Genomic DNA, 23,241 nt, shown 5'->3' on the forward strand with positions numbered 1-23,241 from the left:
ACTAGCCTACCTGGTGAAATAAAGGTGAAATAAAAAATAAAATAAACAGCTATAGCTTAAAAATGTATCAATATAAGTACAAAGAGGGGTTCCTACTGATGCCTCCGCCCCAAAAAAACATGAATTTCCTTCAATTCGCAAGAGGCTGAATGTATCTCACTCGAGAAACCATCAGAGCGAACGAAACAGCGCCCCTCTGACTCAGGTCTTAGTATGTGTAGAGTATCTATCTGATCCTGTATGGTCAGAAAGAGTATGACATTGTTGCCGCCCATAGCATTGAATGTAAGGGAAGCCAGCTAGCATTTGGCCTCCCTTGATAAAACAATGTATTAAATAATAGCCAATCAGCATTGAGCTAAGCCGAACGAGTTCAGTTGTGAATGGTCCTGATGCACCAAACAAAAAGTGTGAAGGGAAGCCAGTGATTCTGATCCAACCATAAATGAATACTGTGCCGCTGGCCTGAGATTATGGAAGTTCAACATGGAGCCAGATGTAGTATAGCTATGTTAACTAGCTGGCATGGCATATCATTGCCCATGAAAGGAAGTTAGGCAAGCGAGTAAGTATTTTAACCAGGTAGCCTAGGACAACAAAAAATACAAAATGTGTACTGTATGACAGTCATAGGCCGTTTAGGCAACATGAAAGAGAGGAGGATGGCATTGGCATTTCTCTACAAGGTGAGTCAACATGTTTTTCTACTTTCCCGAACAAGCATGCACACAAAAATCAGAACCATGGATAACCACATATTTAGCTTCAGTTGATTGGACTAAATCGTTATATTTTAGTTGTACTAGACGATTAGATGATGTGTAACCAGGTTCTGCACCGGTACCTTTCTGTGTTTGTGTTCTGGTGAGGTGCAGGTGGAAGGGAAGGCTCTGAACACGATTCTGCCAGTTGTCTCTCTTTTAATGGCTGCATGGAATGGATACAAATGCAAGGCAAACGTTAATGCTGCCATCTGGACTCCATACAAGTATATTTGCCTCTCATCACACTTCGAGCAAAAACCACATAAAAAAAAATGCATTGTAGAAAATGTACATATTCATATTTTCAAGAGACTCACATTTCATTTTATAAACCTTTAACACCATTACACTAATTGTCTAAGTGCTAAATATTTGAGTGTACTATTGTACCATTATACCTGAGGCATACTAATGAGGCAACAACCCCATTTTTGACATGACCGGACAGGTAACAAAATGAAGGACAGCGAACTAGGCACATTAAACATGAAATACAAAAACGTCACATTTCACAACATACCTGCATGGAATAGATATAATGCAAGACTAACTTTAATGCTGCCGCCTGGACTCTCATACACAAGTATATTTGCCTGATAAAAGACAGTGCAAGAATGCCCGTGAGAAAATCGTCAGAAAACTCAAGCTGTCTAATGTTACCCGAAAGAGACCCTCTACCGCAACCAAAGCTAACCGTAGCTGGGCTAGCCTTGCAAAGTTGCAATTGAAAATTATCCCCATTCACGCTAATCTATATTGCTACGAGCAGTAGTGGAACAACACTAAATCAATGACAATATCATTTTTTGCTTGTCTTTTTTGTGCATTTGCGAACATGTGTATACATAAACACATACCTCTCCTCATCAAGCCTTGTGCAAACTGAGGAGTAAAAGCATGGCTCCCGATGACGACATTAACACAATTTAGAAAATAAATACAATAAAATAGTTCACTCTTGAAAATAGTGTAATACATCTCAAAATAACCTTAAAATAATAAATGAAAATAAATGAGGGATTTTCTGTGAAATACAATACAAGTATATTTTACACATCCTGAATTTCACCAAAATCCTGAATGCACATCAAAACAGGATATACATCACAAGGGACAACAAACTCTACTGAGTCACTACTGGCACATGTGAACACCAAGATCTCACCTTCGGTCTCTGCTATACAAGCCATCTATCTGCTGGGCAGATTCGGATGAATGGGGCAGCAGGTAGCCTAGTGGTTAGCACATTGGACTAGTAACCGAAAGGTTGCAAGATCGAATAAGGGGCAGAAAGCTGTCATTGAAAATAAGAATTTGCTATTAAATGACTTGTTCAGAGCGGCATAGGATAGTGGGGAGAACAAGTATTTGATACACTACCGATTTTGCAGGTTTTCCTACTTACAAAGCAAATAGGTCTGTAATTTTTATCATAGGAACACTTCAACTGTAAGAGGCGGAATCTAAAACAAAAATCCAGAAAATCACATTGTACGATTTTTTAAAGTAATTAATTAGCATTTTATTGCATGACATAAGTATTTGATCACCTACCAACCAGTAAGAATTCCGGCTCTCACAGACCTGTTAGTTTTTCTTTCAGAAGCCCTCCTGTTCTCCACTCATTACCTGTATTAAATGCACCTGTATGAACTCGTTACTTGTATAAAAGACACCTGTCCACACACTCAATCAAACAAACTCCAACCTCTCCACAATGGCCAAGACCAGAGGGCTGTGTAAGGACATCAGGGCAGGACAATAGGCAAGCAGCTTGGTGAAAAGGCAACAACTGTTGGCGCAATTATTAGAAAATGGAAGACGTTCAAGATGACGGTCAATCACCCTCGGTCTGGGGCTCCATGCAATATCTCCCCTCGTGGGGCATCAATGATCATGAGGAAGGTGAGGGATCAGCCCAGAACTACACGGCAGGACCTGGTCAATGACCTGAAGAGAGCTGGGACCACAGTCTCAAAGAAAACCATTAGTAACACACTACGCCGTCATGGATTAAAATCCTGCAGCGCACGCAAGGTCCCCCTGCTCAAGCCAGCGCATGTCCAGGCCCGTCTGAAGTTTGCCAATGACTATCTGGATGATCCAGAGGAGGAATGGGAGGTCATGTGGTCTGATGAGACAAAAATAGATTTTTGGTCTAAACTCCACTCGCCGTGTTTGGAGGAAGAAGAAGGATGAGTACAACCCCAAGAACACCATCCTAACCATGAAGCATGGAGGTGGAAACATCATCATTCTTTGGGGATGCTTTTCTGCAAAGGGGACAGGACGGCTGCACCGTATTGAGGGGAGGATGGATGGGGCCATGTATTGCGAGATCTTGGCCAACAACCTCCTTCCCTCAGTAAGAGCATTGAAGATGGGTCGTGGCTGGGTCTTCCAGCATGGCAAAGACCCGAAACACACAGCCAGGGCAACTAAGGAGTGGCTCCGTAAGAAGCATTTCAAGGTCCTGGAGTGGCCTAGCCAGTCTCCAGACCTGAACCCAATAGAAAATCTTTGGAGGGAGCTGAAAGTCCATATTGCCCAGCGACAGCCCCGAAACCTGAAGGATCTGAAGATGGTCTGTATGGAGGAGTGGGCCAAAATCCCTGCTGCAGTGTGTGAAAACCTGGTCATGAACTACAGGAAACGTATGATCTCTGTAATTGCAAACAAAGGTTTCTGTACCAAATATTAAGTTCTGCTTTTCTGATGTATCAAATACTTATGTCATGCAATAAAATGCTAATGAATTACTTAAATCATACAATGTGATTTTCTGGATTTTTGTTTTAGATTCCGTCTCTCACAGTTGAAGTGTACCTATGATAAAAAGTACAGACCTCTACATGCTTTAAGTAGGAAAACCTGCAAAATCGGCAGTGTATCAAATACTTGTTCTCCCCACTGTACATAGATGAGAAATGCAAGATATGAAAACATTAAAGGGACTAGTGTTCCAAATGCAATTATTGTTAATACATTATCTTAATTAGGAATGTTATTTTTATATTTTTTAAATGTGAGCAATAATACCAAATTCGTGTCCATTGATATCAGAAAAGTGCCCTATGGATTGTAGCTACTTCGCAGACAGAGTTCAGTGTGTCAAATCGGAGGGTCTGTTGTCTGGACCTCTGGCAGTCTTATGGGGGTACCACAGGGTTCAATTCTCGGGCCAAATCTTTTCTCTCTATATATCAACGATGTCGCTCTTGTTGCGGGTGATTCCCTGATCCACCTCTACGCAGATGACACCATTCTGTATCCATCTGGCCCTTCTTTGGACACTGTGTTAACTAACCTCCAAATGAGCTTCAATGCCATAAAACTCTCCTTCCATGGCCGTCAACTGCTCCGCAGTTGTAAATGAGAACTTGTTCTCAACTAGCCTACCGGGTTAAATAAAGGTGAAATAACAAAATAAAATAAAAAAGTAGCTGAGGGTCAAACTGGCTGCATTACACAGACTCCCTGTGATGACAAACAAATGCAATTCTAGAGCTCAATGCCATTTTAAAAAATTTTAACAAACAAATTATTATTTACAATGACAGCCTACCGGGGAACAGGGAATGAACAACCAATTTGTATGTTGTCAGCTCGGTGATTCAATCCAGCAACCTTTCGGTTACTGGCCCAACACTCTAACCACTAGGCTACCTGTAAAACAAATCCCCTCCATCATTTATTCATTATTTTATAGAAACAGTATGTTCCTCCAGCCTTGTCTTGAATAGTGATTTCCTACTCATTGTAATGGCACTATACATCCACTAGATGGAGGTGTTTTGACTAAAGTACCTCCTTTTCCAAAACTCCATCTGTTTAATTATTATATTAATGTATTAATAGCCACTACCCTTTCCAAGGGAAAAAGCCTGGATGAAAATATTGCTCCTGCAAAGGATTTAATAAACTGCTGAGGAGGCTGCAGTGTAGGAAGCACCAGGGTCATTCCAATGCCCACTAATTCTGGAACTCAAATCAAGCTCTATTTATATAACACATTTTAGACATGAATGAGCTAAAATACAATGCACTTCTCAGGAAAAAAAAATCTAAAATCTGAAAATAAAAACATAAAAGAGGATTAAAAAAACAAAATAATAACTATTTAAAACTGAAAGCAAAAGTAAAGCTAAAAATGTTTGTTTTAAGATCTTTAAAATATTCAGCCCCCCTCATGTTCTCTGGCAGGCTATTCCAGAGGCAGGGGGTATAGTAACTAAAGGCTGCCTCTCCATGCCTCCTGGTCCTAGGCTTTGGGATAGTTAAAAGACTGCCTCTCCATGCCTCCTGGTCCTAGGCTTTGGGATAGTTAAAAGACTGTCTCTCCATGCCTCTTGGTCCTAGGCTTTGGGATAGTTAAAAGACTGTCTCTCCATGCCTCCTGGTCCTAGGCTTTGGGATAGTTAAAAGACTGTCTCTCCATGCCTCCTGGTCCTAGGCTTTGGGATAGTTAAAAGGCTGTCTCTCCATGCCTCCTGGTCCTAGGCTTTGGGATAGTTAAAAGGCTGTCTCTCCATGCCTCTTGGTCCTAGGCTTTGGGATAGTTAAAAGGCTGTCTCTCCATGCCTCCTGGTCCTGGGCTTTGGGATAGTTAAAAGGCTGTCTCTCCATGCCTCCTGGTCCTAGGCTTTGGGATAGTTAAAAGGCTGTCTCTCCATGCCTCTTGGTCCTAGGCTTTGGGATAGTTAAAAGGCTGTCTCTCCATGCCTCTTGGTCCTAGGCTTTGGGATAGTTAAAAGACTGTCTCTCCATGCCTCCTGGTCCTGGGCTTTGGGATAGTTAAAAGGCTGTCTCTCCATGCCTCCTGGTCCTAGGCTTTGGGATAGTTAAAAGGCTGTCTCTCCATGCCTCTTGGTCCTAGGCTTTGGGATAGTTAAAAGACTGTCTCTCCATGCCTCCTGGTCCTAGGCTTGGGGATAGTTAAAAGGCTGTCTCTCCATGCCTCCTGGTCCTAGGCTTGGGGATAGTTAAAAGACTGTCTCTCCATGCCTCTTGGTCCTAGGCTTGGGGATAGTTAAAAGGCTGTCTCTCCATGCCTCTTGGTCCTAGGCTTTGGGATAGTTAAAAGACTGTCTCTCCATGCCTCCTGGTCCTAGGCTTTGGGATAGTTAAAAGGCTGCCTCTCCATGCCTCCTGGTCCTAGGCTTGGGGATAGTTAAAAGGCCAGTGCCAGAGGACCTGAGGGACCTACTGGGTACATAACTTAAAAGCATGTCTGATATGTATTGGGGTGCATGACTGTGGATTGATTTGAAAACCAATAGAATAATCTTCAAATGTATTCTAAAACTCACAGGCAGCCATTGCAGAGACTTTAACCCTTGTGTGGTGTTCGGGTCTGTGGGACTCATTTTGTCACGCCGTGATCTGTTTCACCTGTTTCTGTGATTGTCTCCACCCCCTCCAGGTGTTGCTTATTTTCCCCAGTGTATTTATCCCTGTGTTTCCTTTCTCTCTGTGCCAGTTCGTCTTGTATGTTAGTCAAATCAGCCAGTGTGTTTTTTTTTTTGCTGTACACCTTTTGCTAGTCTTCCCGGTTTTGACCCCTGCCTGACTCTGGACTACTTTCCCACCTGCCTGATCATCCTGCCTGACTCTGGACTACTTTCCCACCTGCCTGATCATCCTGCCTGACTCTGGAGTACTTTCCCACCTGCCTGATCATCCTGCCGGACTCTGGACTACTTTCCCACCTGCCTGATCATCCTGCCGGACTCTGGACTACTTTCCCACCTGCCTGATCATCCTGCCGGACTCTGGACTACTTTCCCACCTGCCTGATCATCCTGCCTGACTCTGGACTACTTTCCCACCTGCCTGATCATCCTGCCTGCCCTGACCTTGATTCTGCCTGCCCTTCGGTACATTTTGCCTCTCCACGACCATTCTCATGCCTTCCCCTATTGGATTAATAAATATTATAAGACTCCAACCATCTGCCTCCTGTGTCTGCATCTGGGTCTCGCCAGATGTCATGATTCATTTTCAATGTTTACCTAAAGAAAAATTATACAATTATCTTTTCAACCCGAGACTCATTGGACTAAAATAATACATTTTCATTGAGTGCACACTGCACCCCCCTACACATTTATATGACATATGTAGTGTTTGTGTCTGCCTGAGGGTAATAAAAGTGTGAAAAAGTGTGTGTGTGTGTTGGTAAAAACAAGTCAAAATTAAACAAAAAGGTTTGTTGTGTGTCTTCACTGTCTTCCTCCTCACTGGGCCTGCTGTTTCAACATAGGCAGGCAGACAGACCGGTTATTGGTGCTATCTCCCACTTTTCTCGCTCTCTTTAACCTTTGAAGTGTGTGAAACTACACAATGTCTTGCAGGAACCTGAACAATGCTATTACAATACTAAACTGTTCCAATCTGGGTTCATCCAGATGGCAAATGCGTTGTATGCCGAGATGTCCAAGATGTTGAATATCACAAGAGGTCAGTGTAGGGTTCTTCTGTCGCAGCTGCAGACAGTCACCAGCTTGTCTAAATTGTCCACCCTCCTGTTGTGGCATTGTAAATCATTATGATTTCTGGTTTTTGATGTTCCTGGCCACATATTCTCCCATCCCTATGCAGCGTACTCATGAGTACCACATTTTTTGCCTTTCTTTGGCACATGACACTAGGGACGTGTCGGCCGTGAACACAAACTTAGAGGAATTGACAGGCCTGTTCCGTGTATTCAACAGCTGAGGTGGGAGCTCTGACTTGTTTTTTTTCGTACTGTTCCTTCCATCGTCAGCTTCCTCTTGAGGAGCTCCTGTCCCAGCTTGTGCGAAGTAAAAAAGTTATTGCATGTGATGCTGTGGCCACAAAGTCCCTGTGTCACGTCCAGGACAACCCACATCCATTGATTGGTTCTTCTCAGGGGCTCCTCCATCTGGCTTCCCTGTATACACTTGCAAGTTCCACACACGTGATGAAGCAGCATCACAGGCAGCCCAGACCTTGATTCCATATTTTGCGGGTTTAGACAGTATGTACTGCCTGAAGGGGAAGCGGCCCCTAAATGGCATAAGCTGCTTGTCAACAATAACGTTGGGCCCAGGGTTGTAAAACAGGGGAAGGTGGTCCACCCACTTGACCCACACTGTCCTGATGCAGCTAGCTTGTCTCTCTGCCACCAAGCTGGTCTGGTGTCTCAGTTATCGAGATGAATAATCCTGGAAATAATGTGAAGTTTTCCAGAGACATTGTTGCACGGAAAAGTTCTCTTCCAGTTTCTGCATCCCACAGGGATCCTGTGGATTCCCCATTGGATATGAAAACACCAGCAAGGATAAGAACCCCAAAGTATGCATGTAAATGAGTTTGGTCCATCTCCTTCCATCTCTCTCCAAAATCACACCTTCCCTTCAAATTAGTGCAGTTCAGAATGATTTTCTGGATGGTGTCTGGGATGAACAATTCAAAAGAAGACTTTATGTCCTACAGGCTGCTGATGAGCTGGTTGCTGATGGGCTTGTCCTGGGGCTGATGGGCTAGTCCTGGGGCTGGCTGCTGATGGGCTGGTCCTGGGGCTGGCTGCTGATGGGCTGGTCCTGGGGATGGCTGCTGATGGGCTGGTCCTGGGGCTGGCTGCTGATGGGCTGGTCCTGGGGCTGGCTGCTGATGGGCTGGTCCTGGCTGCTGATGGGCTGGTCCTGGGGCTGGCTGCTTATTGGGCTGGTCCTGGGGCTGGCTGTTGATGGGCTGGTCCTGGCTGCTGATGGGCTGGTCCTGGCTGCTGATTGGGCTGGTCCTGGGGCTGGCTGTTGATTGGGCTGGTCCTGGGGCTGGCTGCTGATTGGGCTGGTCCTGGCTGCTGATGGGCTGGTCCTGGCTGCTGATGGGTTGGTCCTGGCTGCTGGCTGCTGATAGGGCTGATCCTGGCTGCTGATGGGCTGGTCCTGGCTGCTGGCTGCTGATGGGCTAGTCCTGGCTGCTGATTGGGCTGGTCCTGGCTGCTGATGGGCTAGTCCTGGGGCTGGCTGCTGATGGGTTGGTCCTGGCTGCTGATGGGCTGGTCCTGGCTGCTGATTGGGCTGGTCCTGGGGCTGGCTGTTGATTGGGCTGGTCCTGGGGCTGGCTGCTGATGGGCTGGTCCTGGCTGCTGGCTGCTGATGGGGCTGGTCCTGGCTGCTGATGGGCTGGTCCTGGCTGTTGATGGGCTGGTCCTGGCTGCTGGCTGCTGATGGGCTAGTCCTGGCTGTTGATGGGGCTGGTCCTGGCTGCTGGCTGCTGATGGGCTGGTCCTGGGGCTGGCTGCTGATGGGCTGGTCCTGGCTGCTGATGGGCTGGTCCTGGCTGCTGATGGGCTGGTCCTGGCTGCTGATGGGTTGGTCCTGGCTGCTGATGGGGCTGGTCCTGGCTGCTGATTGGGCTGGTGTGGCTGCTGATTGGGCTGGTCCTGGCTGCTGATGGGCTAGTCCTGGCTGCTGATGGGCTGGTCCTGGCTGCTGGCTGCTGATGGGCTAGTCCTGGCTGCTGATAGGCTGGTCCTGGCGCTTGCTGCTGATGGGCTGGTCCTGGCTGCTGATGGGCTGGTCCTGGCTGCTGATGGGCTGGTCCTGGCTGCTGATGGGCTAGTCCTGGCTGCTGATAGGCTGGTCCTGGCTGCTGATGGGCTGGTCCTGGCTGCTGATGGGCTGGTCCTGGCTGCTGATGGGCTGGTCCTGGCTGCTGATGGGCTGGTCCTGGCTGCTGTTACAATACAGATTGGAACAATATTACAATACTAAACATGACATATTCCACCCATGTCTTGATTATAATAGGTTTTTGTTTACAAAAATCCCATTTTATAAAAAAAATGAATAGCATTTTTATTAATAAATGTGATCTGGCAGATCATATATTGCTTGTAATTGATTCAAGTCAAGTATTAAGTATTTTTTACGTAAATTGTTATGGCTGTATTGTTTTAAACTGAATAATGTTGTGGATCCATCCGACCCACGAACATTGGGTGAAAAACATGAACACCACACAAGGGTTAATACCGGTGTAATGTGTGCTCTCTGTCTGGTTTTGGTCAGTACCCGTGTTTCAGCATTCTGTATGTTTTGCAGTTGACCAATGGCTTTCTTGGGTAGACCAGACAGGAGAGTATTACAGTAGTCAAGCCTGCTTGTAATAAAAGCACGGATGAGTCTCTCTGTATCAGCCTGAGATAGGAACATTGCCAAGGTGCGGCCGTTTCTAAGGTGGTAAAAAGCTATTTGGTTACATTCCTAATGTGTAATCGAAATGGAGTTCAGAATCTAAAATGACACCTAGGTGTTCTACCTGCTGTTTTAAAGTCCAGATTCTCTCTGTGCGCTTTGGCTCCAATAATAAGTAGCTCGGTCTTCTCTTGATTTAGCCGGAGGAAGTTGTGAGCCATCCAAGTATTTAAATACTGTGTGTGTTGCTTTATCAATAAAGTAGCATAACAACGGTTGGCATGTGAAAACCGTAACAAATATTAACAGGCTACATACAGTGGGGCAAAAAAGTATTTAGTCAGCTACCAATTGTGCAAGTTCTCCCACTTAAAAAGATGAGAGAGGCCTGTAATTTTCATCATAGGTACACTTCAACTATGACCGACAAAATGAGAAAAGAAAAATCCAGAAAATCACATTTGTAGGATTTTTAATGAATTTATTTGCAATAACATTCTAACGGCCATGGTGCGTTGTCAGACTGCAAAGGGACATGAAGTTGCGTGCATCAGGCCCTGTTATGGTAACCTTTGAATTCACTGCAATGTTATACTCAGGCCCCTGCGTATACCAACACCTTGTATAGTATATTTTAGAGAGTAACAGCTCAGCCAGCAGCCGAATGTGTGCGTAATGGCACGGTGTTTTATGTAGGCTACACTTCTAATGAAGTAATGTCATAGGCCTGTGTTTATAATCTTGTGAATATAGGTCACTGGAGAAGGATTGCACGTTCCTGTCGGGCTCAAGGGCTACTGCGCCCAAACCCCTGTCATGGACCTTACATAGCCACGGGGCAGGGGGTTCGGTATAGCCACGCCTGAGACAGTTATTTTACGTTCCATTATAACAACCAACAGGTCGAGCCTACGGAGAATATCAACACATTAACATCCCATGGCACTTATCGTAAGAGTAGGGGTGTTAACCCCGGTGTCCTGGCTAAATTCCCAATCTGACCCTCAAACCATCACGGTCACCTAGTAATCCCCAATTTACAATTGGCTCATTAATCCCCCTCCTCTCCCATGTAACTATTCCCCAGGTCGTTGCTGTAAACGAGCGTCACGTTCTGACCTTAGTTCCTTTGTCTTGTCTTTGTTTTAGTATGGTCAGGGCTTGAGTTGGGGTGGGCAGTCTATGTTCCTTTTTCTATAATTTGGGATTCTGTGTTTGGCCTGGTATGGTTCTCAATCAGAGGCAGCTGTCAATCGTTGTCCCTGATTGAGAACCATACTTAGGTAGCCTGGTTTCACTTTTGAGTTGTGGGTGATTGTTTCCTGTGTCTGTGTGTTCCACACTGAACTGTTTCGGTTTGTTATTTTAGTATTTTGTCGTGTTCAGTTTGTTCTATTAAATATGGACACTTACCACGCTACGTATTGGTCCTCCTCTTCTCCTTCATACGACGACCGTTACAATGAGAACGTGTTCTCAGTCAACTGTCCTGGTAAAATAACGGATAAATTAAAAAAATTATGATTAAATTAATTAATAACTGTGATTCAAAAAAATAGTAATTATATAGGTGATTAACAAAATATGCACATGACAGTGACACGGTTTCACATGACATGACACGGTTTCTCGTAGTTATTTATCACAGTAAATTTTGATAACTGGGTTTACTTTTATGCTGTTGAGGGGAGTTTCTTCCTCTGCAGTGCCTTCAAACACAAACCTAAACTTCTTCTTCAGACTGGCTTTATGTTCCTCTTTAACTCTCTGTATGAGTTCTGTAAGGACAGAGTCAGAATAAAACAGCTTCGTTATTAGAGCATAAGATGAAGAAGAAGTCTTATCCACCTTTCACTCATACGGTTGAGACTGTCTACTAATAAACCACTATAAGGTCTAGTGAGGTGCTGTGGGGGTTTCATGAGACTGTCTACTAATAAACCACTATAAGGTCTAGTGAGGTGCTGTGGGGTTTTCATGAGACTGTCTACTAATAAACCACTATAAGGTCTAGTGAGGTGCTGTGGGGTTTTCATGAGACTGTCTACTAATAAACCACTATAAGGTCTAGTGAGGTGCTGTGGGGTTATCATGAGACTGCCCACTAATAAGCCACTAACTCTAACCTTAATTGTAACCCCAACCCTAACCCCTAAGTTTAAAGTAGCCTTTGTCCTCTAAGGGAAGGGACGAGGGAAATGTCCCCACGATGGAGAATTGTACTTGTTTTATTGATTTTAGGTACCCACAAAAATAGGAGAAAACACACACACACACACACACACACACACACACACACACACACACACACACACACACACACACACACACACACACACCTAAAGGTATAGTTTCGGCCTGGTAATTATTCAGCGTGAAATACTAAGGAAAAACTATGACAAAAAGAGAAGAGGAAGTTCCATCAGTGTCTGTCTACATTTATTTTCTAGTGACGGTGAGAAAGAGCTCTGGCTGGACTCCTGTTTCAACATGGTAAGAATCTCTGTTACTGGACTCCTGTTTAACATGGTAAGAGTCTCTGTTACTGGACTCCTGTTTAACATGGTAAGAGTCTCTGTTACTGGACTCCTGTTTAACATGGTAAGAGGCTCTGTTACTGGACTCCTTTTTATCATGGTAAGAGTCTCTGTTACTGGACTCCTGTTTAACATGGTAAGAGTCTCTGTTACTGGACTCCTGTTTAACATGGTAAGGGTCTCTGTTACTGGACTCCTGTTTAACATGGTAAGAATCTCTGTTACTGGACTCCTGTTTCAACATGGTAAGAGTCTGTTATTAGTGTTACTGTAATTTAATTTAATATGTTTTCATTAATTGAATTCCCTTAATCTATTTTATGAGAATTTGTAAGATTCTTGTTTGCATAAAATAGACGGAGACCAGTCTTATCAATAAAATATAAAAGTATTTATTCTCGGAGCGCGTTACCACGAGCAACAGTTTATATACAATAACATGACGTCATTTCATTGCTTCTAAAATTAATCTCCTCCTCCAGACCGAGACAAAGGGAACTTTAAAGGTTTATTCTGAGTTCATTCTGACCAACTAGCACATACACAGGACACACAACACAACTGAAATAACTTTTGACCCCTCAACATTATCGATCACCACTTAGCTGACAGTTCTAATTAACAGAAAACCTAGGAATGCACTCACTGCCTTAACTAAAACACACCAGAGCTCAGTTTTGTCGGTTCAACCATAGGTTAACTATCTTATCTGCTTACTTAATCCACAACTCATTCCTTTCTGCCTAGTTGGAATGGTGTTCATTAACTTTAATTACTCCTTGTCCGTGTCACACAATCCCTTCTTATGAACTCATATTGTTAATCAGATATAATAAAACAGAGTATAAGTTTACTTAGTTACAGTTCCATTTAAAATGATTTGTTCAGTCATTTAATCATAATATTCCTAACACTAGACCCCTGTTTAACATGGTAAGAGTCTCTGTTACTAGACCCCTGTTTAACATGGTAAGAGTCTCTGTTACTAGACTCCTGTTTAACATGGTAAGAGTCTCTGTTACTAGACTCCTGTTTAACATGGTAAGAGTCTCTGTTACTGGACTCCTGTTTAACATGGTAAGAGTCTCTGTTACTGGACTCCTGTTTAACATGGTAAGAGTCTCTGTTACTAGACTCCTGTTTAACATGGTAAGAGTCTCTGTTACTGGACTCCTGTTTAACATGGTAAGAGTCTCTGTTACTGGACTCCTGTTTAACATGGTAAGAGTCTCTGTTACTAGACTCCTGTTTAACATGGTAAGAGTCTCTGTTACTGGACTCCTGTTTAACATGGTAAGAGTCTCTGTTACTGGACTCCTGTTTAACATGGTAAGAATCTATGTTACTAGACTCCTGTTTAACATGGTAAGAGTCTCTGTTACTGGACTCCTGTTTAACATGGTAAGAGTCTCTGTTACTGGACTCCTGTTTAACATGGTAAGAGTCTCTGTTACTGGACTCCTGTTTAACATGATAAGAGTCTCTGTTACTGGACTCCTGTTTAACATGGTTAGAGTCTCTGTTACTGGACTCCTGTTTAACATGGTAAGAGTCTATGTTACTGGACTCCTGTTTCAACATGGTAAGAGTCTCTGTTACTGGACTCCTGTTTAACATGGTAAGAGTCTCTGTTACTGGACTCCTGTTTAACATGGTAAGAGTCTCTGTTACTGGACTCCTGTTTCAACATGGTAAGAGTCTCTGTTACTGGACTCCTGTTTAACATGGTAAGAGTCTCTGTTACTGGACTCCTGTTTAACATGGTAAGAGTCTCTGTTACTGGACTCCTGTTTAACATGGTAAGAGTCTCTGTTACTGGATTCCTGTTTAACATGGTAAGAGTCTCTGTTACTGGACTCCTGTTTCAACATGGTAAGAGTCTCTGTTACTGGACTCCTGTTTCAACATCTTAAGAGTCTCTGTTACTGGACTCCTGTTTAACACGGTAAGAGTCTCTGTTACTGGACTCCTGTTTTACATGGTAAGAGTCTCTGTTACTGGACTCCTGTTTAACATGGTAAGAGTCTCTGTTACTGGACTCCTGTTTAACATGGTAAGAGTCTCTGTTACTGGACTCATGTTTCAACATGGTAAGAGTCTCTGTTACTGGACTCCTGTTTTAACATGGTAAGAGTCTCTGTTACTGGACACCTGTTTCAACATGGTAAGAGTCTCTGTTACTGGACTCCTGTTTAACATGGTAAGAGTCTCTGTTACTGGACACCTGTTTCAACATGGTAAGAGTCTCTGTTACTGGACTCCTGTTTCAACATGGTAAGAGTCTCTGTTACTGGACACCTGTTTCAACATGGTAAGAGTCTCTGTTACTGGACTCCTGTTTCAACATGGTAAGAGTCTGTTACTGGACTCCTGTTTCAACATGGTAAGAGTCTCTGTTACTGGACTCCTGTTTCAACATGGTAAGAGTCTCTGTTACTGGACTCCTGTTTAACATGGTAAGAGTCTCTGTTACTGGACTCCTGTTTAACATGGTAAGAGTCTCTGTTACTGGACTCCTGTTTAACATGGTAAGAGTCTCTGTTACTGGACTCCTGTTTAACATGGTAAGAGTCTCTGTTACTGGACTCCTGTTTAACATGGTAAGAGTCTCTGTTACTGGACTCCTGTTTCAACATGGTAAGAGTCTCTGTTACTGGACTCCTGTTTCAACATGATAAGAGTCTCTGTTACTGGACTCCTGTTTAACATGATAAGAGTCTCTGTTACTGGACTCCTGTTTAACATGGTAAGAGTCTCTGTTACTGGACTCCTGTTTCAACATGGTAAGAGTCTCTGTTACTGGACTCCTGTTTCAACATGGTAAGAGTCTCTGTTACTGGACTCCTGTTTAACATGGTAAGAGTCTCTGTTACTGGACTCCTGTTTTAACATGGTAAGAGTCTCTGTTACTGGACTCCTGTTCAACATGGTAAGAGTCTGTTACTGGACTCCTGTTCAACATGGTAAGAGTCTGTTACTGGACTCCTGTTCAACATGGTAAGAGTCTCTGTTACTGGACTCCTGTTTAACATGGTAAGAGTCTGTTACTGGACTCCTGTTTAACATGGTAAGAGTCTCTGTTACTGGACTCCTGTTTAACATGGTAAGAGTCTCTGTTACTGGACACCTGTTTAACATGGTAAGAGTCTCTGTTACTGGACTTCTGTTTAACATGGTAAGAGTCTCTGTTACTGGACTCCTGTTTAACATGGTAAGAGTCTCTGTTACTGGACTCCTGTTTAACATGGTAAGAGTCTCTGTTACTGGACTCCTGTTTAACATGGTAAGAGTCTCTGTTACTGGACTCCTGTTTAACATGGTAAGAGTCTCTGTTACTGGACTCCTGTTTAACATGGTAAGAGTCTCTGTTACTGGACTCCTGTTTAACATGGTAAGAGTCTCTGTTACTGGACTCCTGTTTAACATGGTAAGAGTCTCTGTTACTGGACTCCTGTTTAACATGGTAAGAGTCTCTGTTACTGGACTCCTGTTTAACATGGTAAGAGTCTCTGTTACTGGACTCCTGTTTAACATGGTAAGAGTCTCTGTTACTGGACACCTGTTTCAACATGGTAAGAGTCTCTGTTACTGGACTCCTGTTTAACATGGTAAGAGTGCTTCTATATAATGTTTTTATTTGTTCAAGTTCAACTAGTTCATTGGCAGTTACTAAAATAAATACATACATTGGAAGGATTTGGTTAGAGATCTCACACAGTAGTATAAATACACACACAGTAGTATAAATACACACACAGTAGTATAAATACACACACAGTAGTATAAATACACACACAGTAGTATAAATACACACACAGTAGGAGGATCTGAATCACCATGAAGGGTATTTGATAGTCCCTTGTGGTGGTCTGGATGTGAAGACTCCACTATCGAGAAAAATATAGCTGTAGTATTAGAATAGAATGATTTGTTAAAACCAGGTTTAATTAGCCATTTAGTATTATGTATGTTGTACATCTGAACAGGTGTCCCTCTTATCAGGCCTTGTGTGTCATCTCATACTTTTCATATCATAGTATTTATTCTCTTATTATTTTGCATTGAGTATACTGTACATGAAGTATGTTCTGTCATGATGATGATGTTGACTGGTTAGTATACTGTACATGAAGTATGTTCTGTCATGATGATGTTGACTGGTTAGTATACTGTACATGAAGTATGTTCTGTCATGATGTTGACTGGTTAGTATACTGTACATGAAGTATGTTCTGTCATGATGTTGACTGGTTAGTATACTGTACATGAAGTATGTTCTGTCATGATGATGATGTTGACTGGTTAGTATACTGTACATGAAGTATGTTCTGTCATGATGTTGACTGGTTAGTATACTGTACATGAAGTATGTTCTGTCATGATGTTGACTGGTTAGTATACTGTACATGAAGTATGTTCTGTCATGATGATGATGTTGACTGGTTAGTATACTGTACATGAAGTATGTTCTGTCATGATGTTGACTGGTTAGTATACTGTACATGAAGTATGTTCTGTCATGATGTTGACTGGTTAGTATACTGTACATGAAGTATGTTCTGTCATGATGATGTTGACTGGTTAGTATACTGTACATGAAGTATGTTCTGTCATGATGTTGACTGGTTAGTATACTGTACATGAAGTATGTTCTGTCATGATGTTGACTGGTTAGTATACTGTACATGAAGTATGTTCTGTCATGATGATGTTGACTGGTTAGTATACTGTACATGAAGTATGTTCTGTCATGATGTTGACTGGTTAGTATACTGTACATGAAGTATGTTCTGTCATGATGATGATGTTGACTGGTTAGTATACTGTACATGAAGTATGTTCTGTCATGATGTTGACTGGTTAGTATACTGTACATGAAGTATGTTCTGTCATGATGATGATGATGTTGACTGGTTAGTATACTGTACATGAAGTATGTTCTGTCATGATGTTGACTGGTTAGTATACTGTACATGAAGTATGTTCTGTCATGATGATGATGTTGACTGGTTAGTATACTGTACATGAAGTATGTTCTGTCATGATGTTGACTGGTTAGTATACTGTACATGAAGTGTGTTCTGTCATGATGTTGACTGGTTAGTATACTGTACATGAAGTATGTTCTGTCATGATGATGATGTTGACTGGTTAGTATACTGTACATGAGGTATGTTCTGTCATGATGTTGACTGGTTAGTATACTGTACATGAAGTATGTTCTGTCATGATGTTGACTGGTTAGTATACTGTACATGAAGTATGTTCTGTCATGATGATGTTGACTGGTTAGTATACTGTACATGAAGTATGTTCTGTCATGATGATGATGTTGACTGGTTAGTATACTGTACATGAAGTATGTTCTGCCATGATGTTGACTGGTTAGTATACTGTACATGAAGTATGTTCTGTCATGATGATGTTGAATGGTTAGTATACTGTACATGAAGTATGTTCTGTCATGATGATGATGATGTTGACTGGTTAGTATACTGTACATGAAGTATGTTCTGTCATGATGTTGACTGGTTAGTATACTGTACATGAAGTATGTTCTGTCATGATGATGATGATGTTGACTGGTTAGTATACTGTACATGAAGTATGTTGTCATGATGATGATGTTGACTGGTTAGTATACTGTACATGAAGTATGTTCTGTCATGATGTTGACTGGTTAGTATACTGTACATGAAGTATGTTCTGTCATGATGTTGACTGGTTAGTATACTGTACATGAAGTATGTTCTGCCATGATGTTGACTGGTTAGTATACTGTACATGTAGTATGTTCTGTCATGATGTTGACTGGTTAGTATACTGTACATGAAGTATGTTCTGTCATGATGTTGACTGGTTAGTATACTGTACATGAAGTATGTTCTGTCATGATGTTGACTGGTTAGTATACTGTACATGAAGTATGTTCTGTCATGATGTTGACTGGTTAGTATACTGTACATGAGGTATGTTCTGTCATGATGTTGACTGGTTAGTATACTGTACATGAAGTATGTTCTGTCATGATGATGTTGACTGGTTAGTATACTGTACATGAAGTATGTTCTGTCATGATGTTGACTGGTTAGTATACTGTACATGAAGTATGTTCTGTCATGATGTTGACTGGTTAGTATACTGTACATGAAGTATGTTCTGCCATGATAATGATGTTGACTGGTTAGTATACTGTACATGAAGTATGTTCTGTCATGATGTTGACTGGTTAGTATACTGTACATGAAGTATGTTCTGTCATGATGATGATGATGTTGACTGGTTAGTATACTGTACATGAAGTATGTTCTGTCATGATGATGATAATGATGCTTTTGAAATCCTCTTCTTTTTCATCTTGTTTCTCTGCAGGGTGCTGGATCTCTCCAACTTGGTAACCTGGTTACCTGGTACTCCAACCTGGTAACCTGGTTACCTGGTTACCTGGTACTCCAACCTGGTAACCTGGTTACCTGGTACTCCAACCTGGTAATCATCCTGCTCATGACTACAGGTAAACTGAATGAGATTAAATATGATTTTAGTTGTATTTGTTTGTTTACCTCCTGAAAAGGAATTATCCTGGATTTATGACGTTGTTGAGCATATAGCAGTATACAGTCATACAGGGAAAATAGTGCGTACAGTTTCCAGTTGACAACTAAACCTCACAGTACTTCTCTTTTGGTGTTTTTTTCTCTAACACTTGGAACTCTCCTAGAATAGATTTCAACAACACAAATGTACTTCTTACTTCTTGGAACTTCTCCTTTAGTTTGTCAGTAAAAAACACATTCACCACAAGAGGTTGACTTCTCATAGTATATAGAGTGTGACCATCTTCAGTATCAATTAATTAATGATGGAATTACGATTCAGCGTCCTGATGTGTGACCTATGTTTCAGGGTGTCTGGGTCAGGACAACGGGAGTGTGACTTACACCCCAAGGAGAGTCTGCTCCTTAGAGGGCTCTTCTGTGACCATGCCCTGCTCTTACACATTTCCCAAGGGTCACAAAGTCACAACAGCTTTCTGGTTCAAAGGTCAAGTGCCTGGTGCTGAGTCTCTGGATCTGAATTTGAACCCTGAGTACAAAGGCCGTGTGGAGTATCTAGGGGACAGTAACCAACTATGTACACTGAGAATCACAGACCTGAGAGAGAGCGATTCAGGAACCTACAGCTTCCTGTTTGGGACTGACGTCAATCCTGGGGGATGGATGGGGAATCCAGGAGTCAGGTTAAATGTCACAGGTAAGGCCACGGCATGAATTCATCCACATGAATATGGATAAAATCGTTGTCCGCCAATGTTCAACTCAGCAATTTTTGGACGAGTTGCATATGCACAAAGTCTTCACAAAGGCAGACAAAAGCCTGTACGTAGAAAAGGAAGGGAAGCGCTGCTAAGGTACACAGTAGTAGATGTTGGTAGACTGAAGGTGCTCTATGGTAAAAGGGGTAAATTGGTCATCAAAAAGAAAGAAGGACCAAGGCCCTCTTCATATAAAACACAGTTTAAAAAGTCCAACGCGTTTCAGCTGCATCGACTTCATCAGGGAAAGAAACGATAAAACAATGTCCTCTTTTGAACAGCTTATTTTTTAGGGGAAAAAGCTGTTCAAAAGAGGACATTGTATTATCACTTCTTTGTCCCCCCCTGACGAAGGCCATGCAGCCGAAACGCGTAAGAGTTTGTCAACTCTGTTTCCATTGAACATGCCATACTAATAAAGGCATGTTAATTAATTATATAAAGAGTGACTTGGTCCTCTATTCTTTTTGAAAAGCAGATGCATCTTTTAGACGGACAATCATCTCCTCTGTCCATCATCCGTCAGCGGATTCACATTGAAAAAAACATTGGCTTCATCTGTCATTTTAAGAAACAATAACATAGGAGAATCTTGTAGAAGCTTTGGGAGAAGAATGTATTATTCTTTATGTTACTGTCTGTTCTTTTCCTGGGTTTGACTTGATCTAATAAAGCTATTTTGTTTGAAATCAAATCAAAACTCGAATTAAAATGACCCCCACTTTACCCAGGGCTCCATGTTGATTTGACCCCTGACCTAGCTTTGGACGGCGAGTGGGCAGACCTTACCTGTGGCTCCTGCTTCTTGAGTGAAAATCCCACCTACACCTGGTACAGGAACAAACAGCCTTTGAACTACACCAACAAGGTCAAGGTTATGGCCAACTACCTGGAACTAGACCCGGTAGGCAGGGAAGATGCAGGCAGCTACTCCTGTGCGGTGAGCGGCAGAGAGGATTCCCCTGGTCCGGCAGTGATCCTTGTAGTGGGATGTAAGTAGTGTATAGAGAGGATATTAGAAATGTATGAATTTCATCTGTTTATGTCACTAGCAAATCATTTATTGGTTCTGAGAGTCAGCAACCCAAATATGGCTTTGTTTACTGACCTATATCTTAGCATTAGCTTGAAAAACAACGAAGGGGTATACTACAGCTAACTTTGATAAACAACCAGAAATAACCATTGATTTCCTGATTCATTAAGAAAGCTGAACTTCAATGTGTGTTTTTGGTTGTTCAGTCAATTAGACCATGTCATTTTAAGCTTGTTTTCTATGAATAAAACATTATTTTAGAATATTTAGGCAACTGGCTAACTCATTGACCCTGCTTCGTAGTAACCCCCTCTGGAGTGGAAGGACCCCAGTCAGCATGTGCTAAATAACATGCCATAAACAGCTCAATGTCACCACAACATGAGCTGTGGGTGTTAATCTAGATGTCACAAACTGTCTTCATTTTCTCCTCCAGACTTCCCAAAGAACACCTCAGTGTCAGTCACAGTCAGTCCCTCTGGTGAAATAGTGGAGGGCAGATCAGTGACTCTGACCTGCAGCAGTGATGCCAACCCACCAGTGGACAAATACACCTGGTACAAGAAGAATGAAGAACGGACGGGGTTCTCAGAAAAAGGATCAGGGCAGAGTTACGTCATCCTTAAAATGAGCAATGAGGACAGCGGGCAGTACTTCTGTAAGGCTGAGAATCAATACGGACCACTTGACTCTGCACCTGTGCATCTCAGTGTAGCAGGTAAGACATCCATTTACTTAAGGCAGAATAGACCGGCCATACTGTAGGTCGGGCAAACGTCAGATGGGCTGGTTAATATTTTTCCTATTGGGCCATTCTACATGATAATGATTAATTGTCAGATATGCTGGTTTATATTTGGCCTAGTGGGCCGGTCTCAACTAGTCAACTTCTGTAGGTGGTCACCTTCACCAGGGTTGTAGGATAAATGTTCTGATGTGAGTCATGATGTGTCTTTATCTGGTAATTCATCCTCTCCCAGGTAAACCAGTGTTTCCCTGGGCTCCCGTTGTGGGGGTGGTGGCTGTGTTGGCAGCTGGAGCTCTGCTAGTCATCCTCTATGGCACATTGAAGAAGAGGTGAGTCCATTAAGATACCAGGGTTGGGGTCAATTCCACTTAAATTCCAGTCAATTCAGAAAGTAAACCAAAATCCAATTTCAAATGTTCCTAATTGAAAAGTATTGAAATTTCAGTTTACTTCCTGAAATGACTTGAATGGAATTGATCCCAACCCTGCCATTAGGACACCTATGTTTTAAAGACATAGCATTTCATTGAACAGCTTATTGTGCTTCTAAGAGGCAAAGTATTTAGAATCCAGTTAAGAAATTATGGCATATAAAAAAATAAGTGTGTCTTTACTCTACAGTGTTATGGTCTGTTGTCCTGAGACTACTACATGACCTTTACTCTAGTGTTATGGTCTGTTGTCCTGAGACTACAGCATTATGGTCTGTTGTCCTGAGACTACTACATGACCTTTACTCTACAGTGTTATGGCCTGTTGTCCTGAGACTACTACATGACCTTTACTCTACAGTGTTATGGTCTGTTGTCCTGAGACTACTACATGACCTTTACTCTACAGTGTTATGGTCTGTTGTCCTGAGACTACTACATGACCTTTACTCTACAGCGTTATGGTCTGTTGTCCTGAGACTACTACATGACCTTTACTCTACAGCATTATGGTCTGTTGTCCTGAGACTACTACATGACCTTTACTCTACAGTGTTATGGCCTGTTGTCCTGAGACTACTACATGACCTTTACTCTACAGTGTTATGGCCTGTTGTCCTGAGACTACTACATGACCTTTACTCTACAGTGTTATGGTCTGTTGTCCTGAGACTACTACATGACCTTTACTCTACAGTGTTATGGTCTGTTGTCCTGAGACTACTACATGACCTTTACTCTACAGTGTTATGGCCTGTTGTCCTGAGACTACTACATTACAGCGTTATGGCCTGTTGACCTGGGACTCCTACATGTCATCTGTCACTCTCTCCAGGAAAGCCCCAAGAGGAATGAACTTTATCGGGGAGGCACAGATGGTACCTTGTGGTAAACCGACACACAAGGCGCAGTCTGATGACACGTACATGACTCTGAATAAAAGGACAATGTCTCCTGAGTATGACACTCTGGCTGTAAGTTTCTCCCTTGAAAATAACTTTGATGATTTACGGGTTAGTCACAATAATATTTCCTTTCTCCCGAAGTATGCACGTTCCCCAAGTTTTAAGTGACATCTGGTTCCCTCTCTCCTTTCAGAATGTCAGAAACACTGTTGGCTGAAGAAGACGGTCTGGCTGAAGAAGACCCTATGCCTGCGACCTCAACATAAATAGGGTTAGAAGTGAACCCCATATAACCGTTTGAAAATTATTAAAAAGGGTATAATTTTTAAATGATCAAA

The 23,241-nt window shown here is 42.4% G+C and overlaps 1 protein-coding gene across 1 annotated transcript; it reads left to right on the top strand.

Moving 5' to 3' along the window:
* The first annotated feature begins 16,037 nt into the window (after window positions 1-16,037).
* LOC110487028 (B-cell receptor CD22-like) lies at window positions 16,038-23,241 on the top strand. Its single transcript, XM_090194373.1, has 8 exons — window positions 16,038-16,076; window positions 18,841-18,982; window positions 19,375-19,722; window positions 20,515-20,775; window positions 21,256-21,537; window positions 21,800-21,896; window positions 22,834-22,972; window positions 23,097-23,241. Exons 1-8 carry the CDS (start codon window positions 16,038-16,040, stop codon window positions 23,118-23,120), a joined length of 1,332 nt encoding a protein of 443 aa, XP_090050499.1. The 3' UTR covers window positions 23,121-23,241.

The sequence above is a fragment of the Oncorhynchus mykiss genome, chromosome 13, assembly GCF_057628025.1.
Source record: "Oncorhynchus mykiss isolate SJ-2025 chromosome 13, ASM5762802v1, whole genome shotgun sequence".
Lineage (NCBI taxonomy): Eukaryota > Metazoa > Chordata > Actinopteri > Salmoniformes > Salmonidae > Oncorhynchus > Oncorhynchus mykiss.

Bases quoted from the DNA above. Each gene is read 5' to 3' on its own strand.
- LOC110487028 (XM_090194373.1), top strand. From the start codon at position 16,038: ATGGTAAGAGTCTCTGTTACTGGACTCCTGTTTAACATG. The intron at 21,538-21,799 runs GTAAGACATCCA...ATCCTCTCCCAG, and splicing joins TGTGCATCTCAGTGTAGCAG to GTAAACCAGTGTTTCCCTGG. The intron at 21,897-22,833 runs GTGAGTCCATTA...CACTCTCTCCAG, and splicing joins TATGGCACATTGAAGAAGAG to GAAAGCCCCAAGAGGAATGA.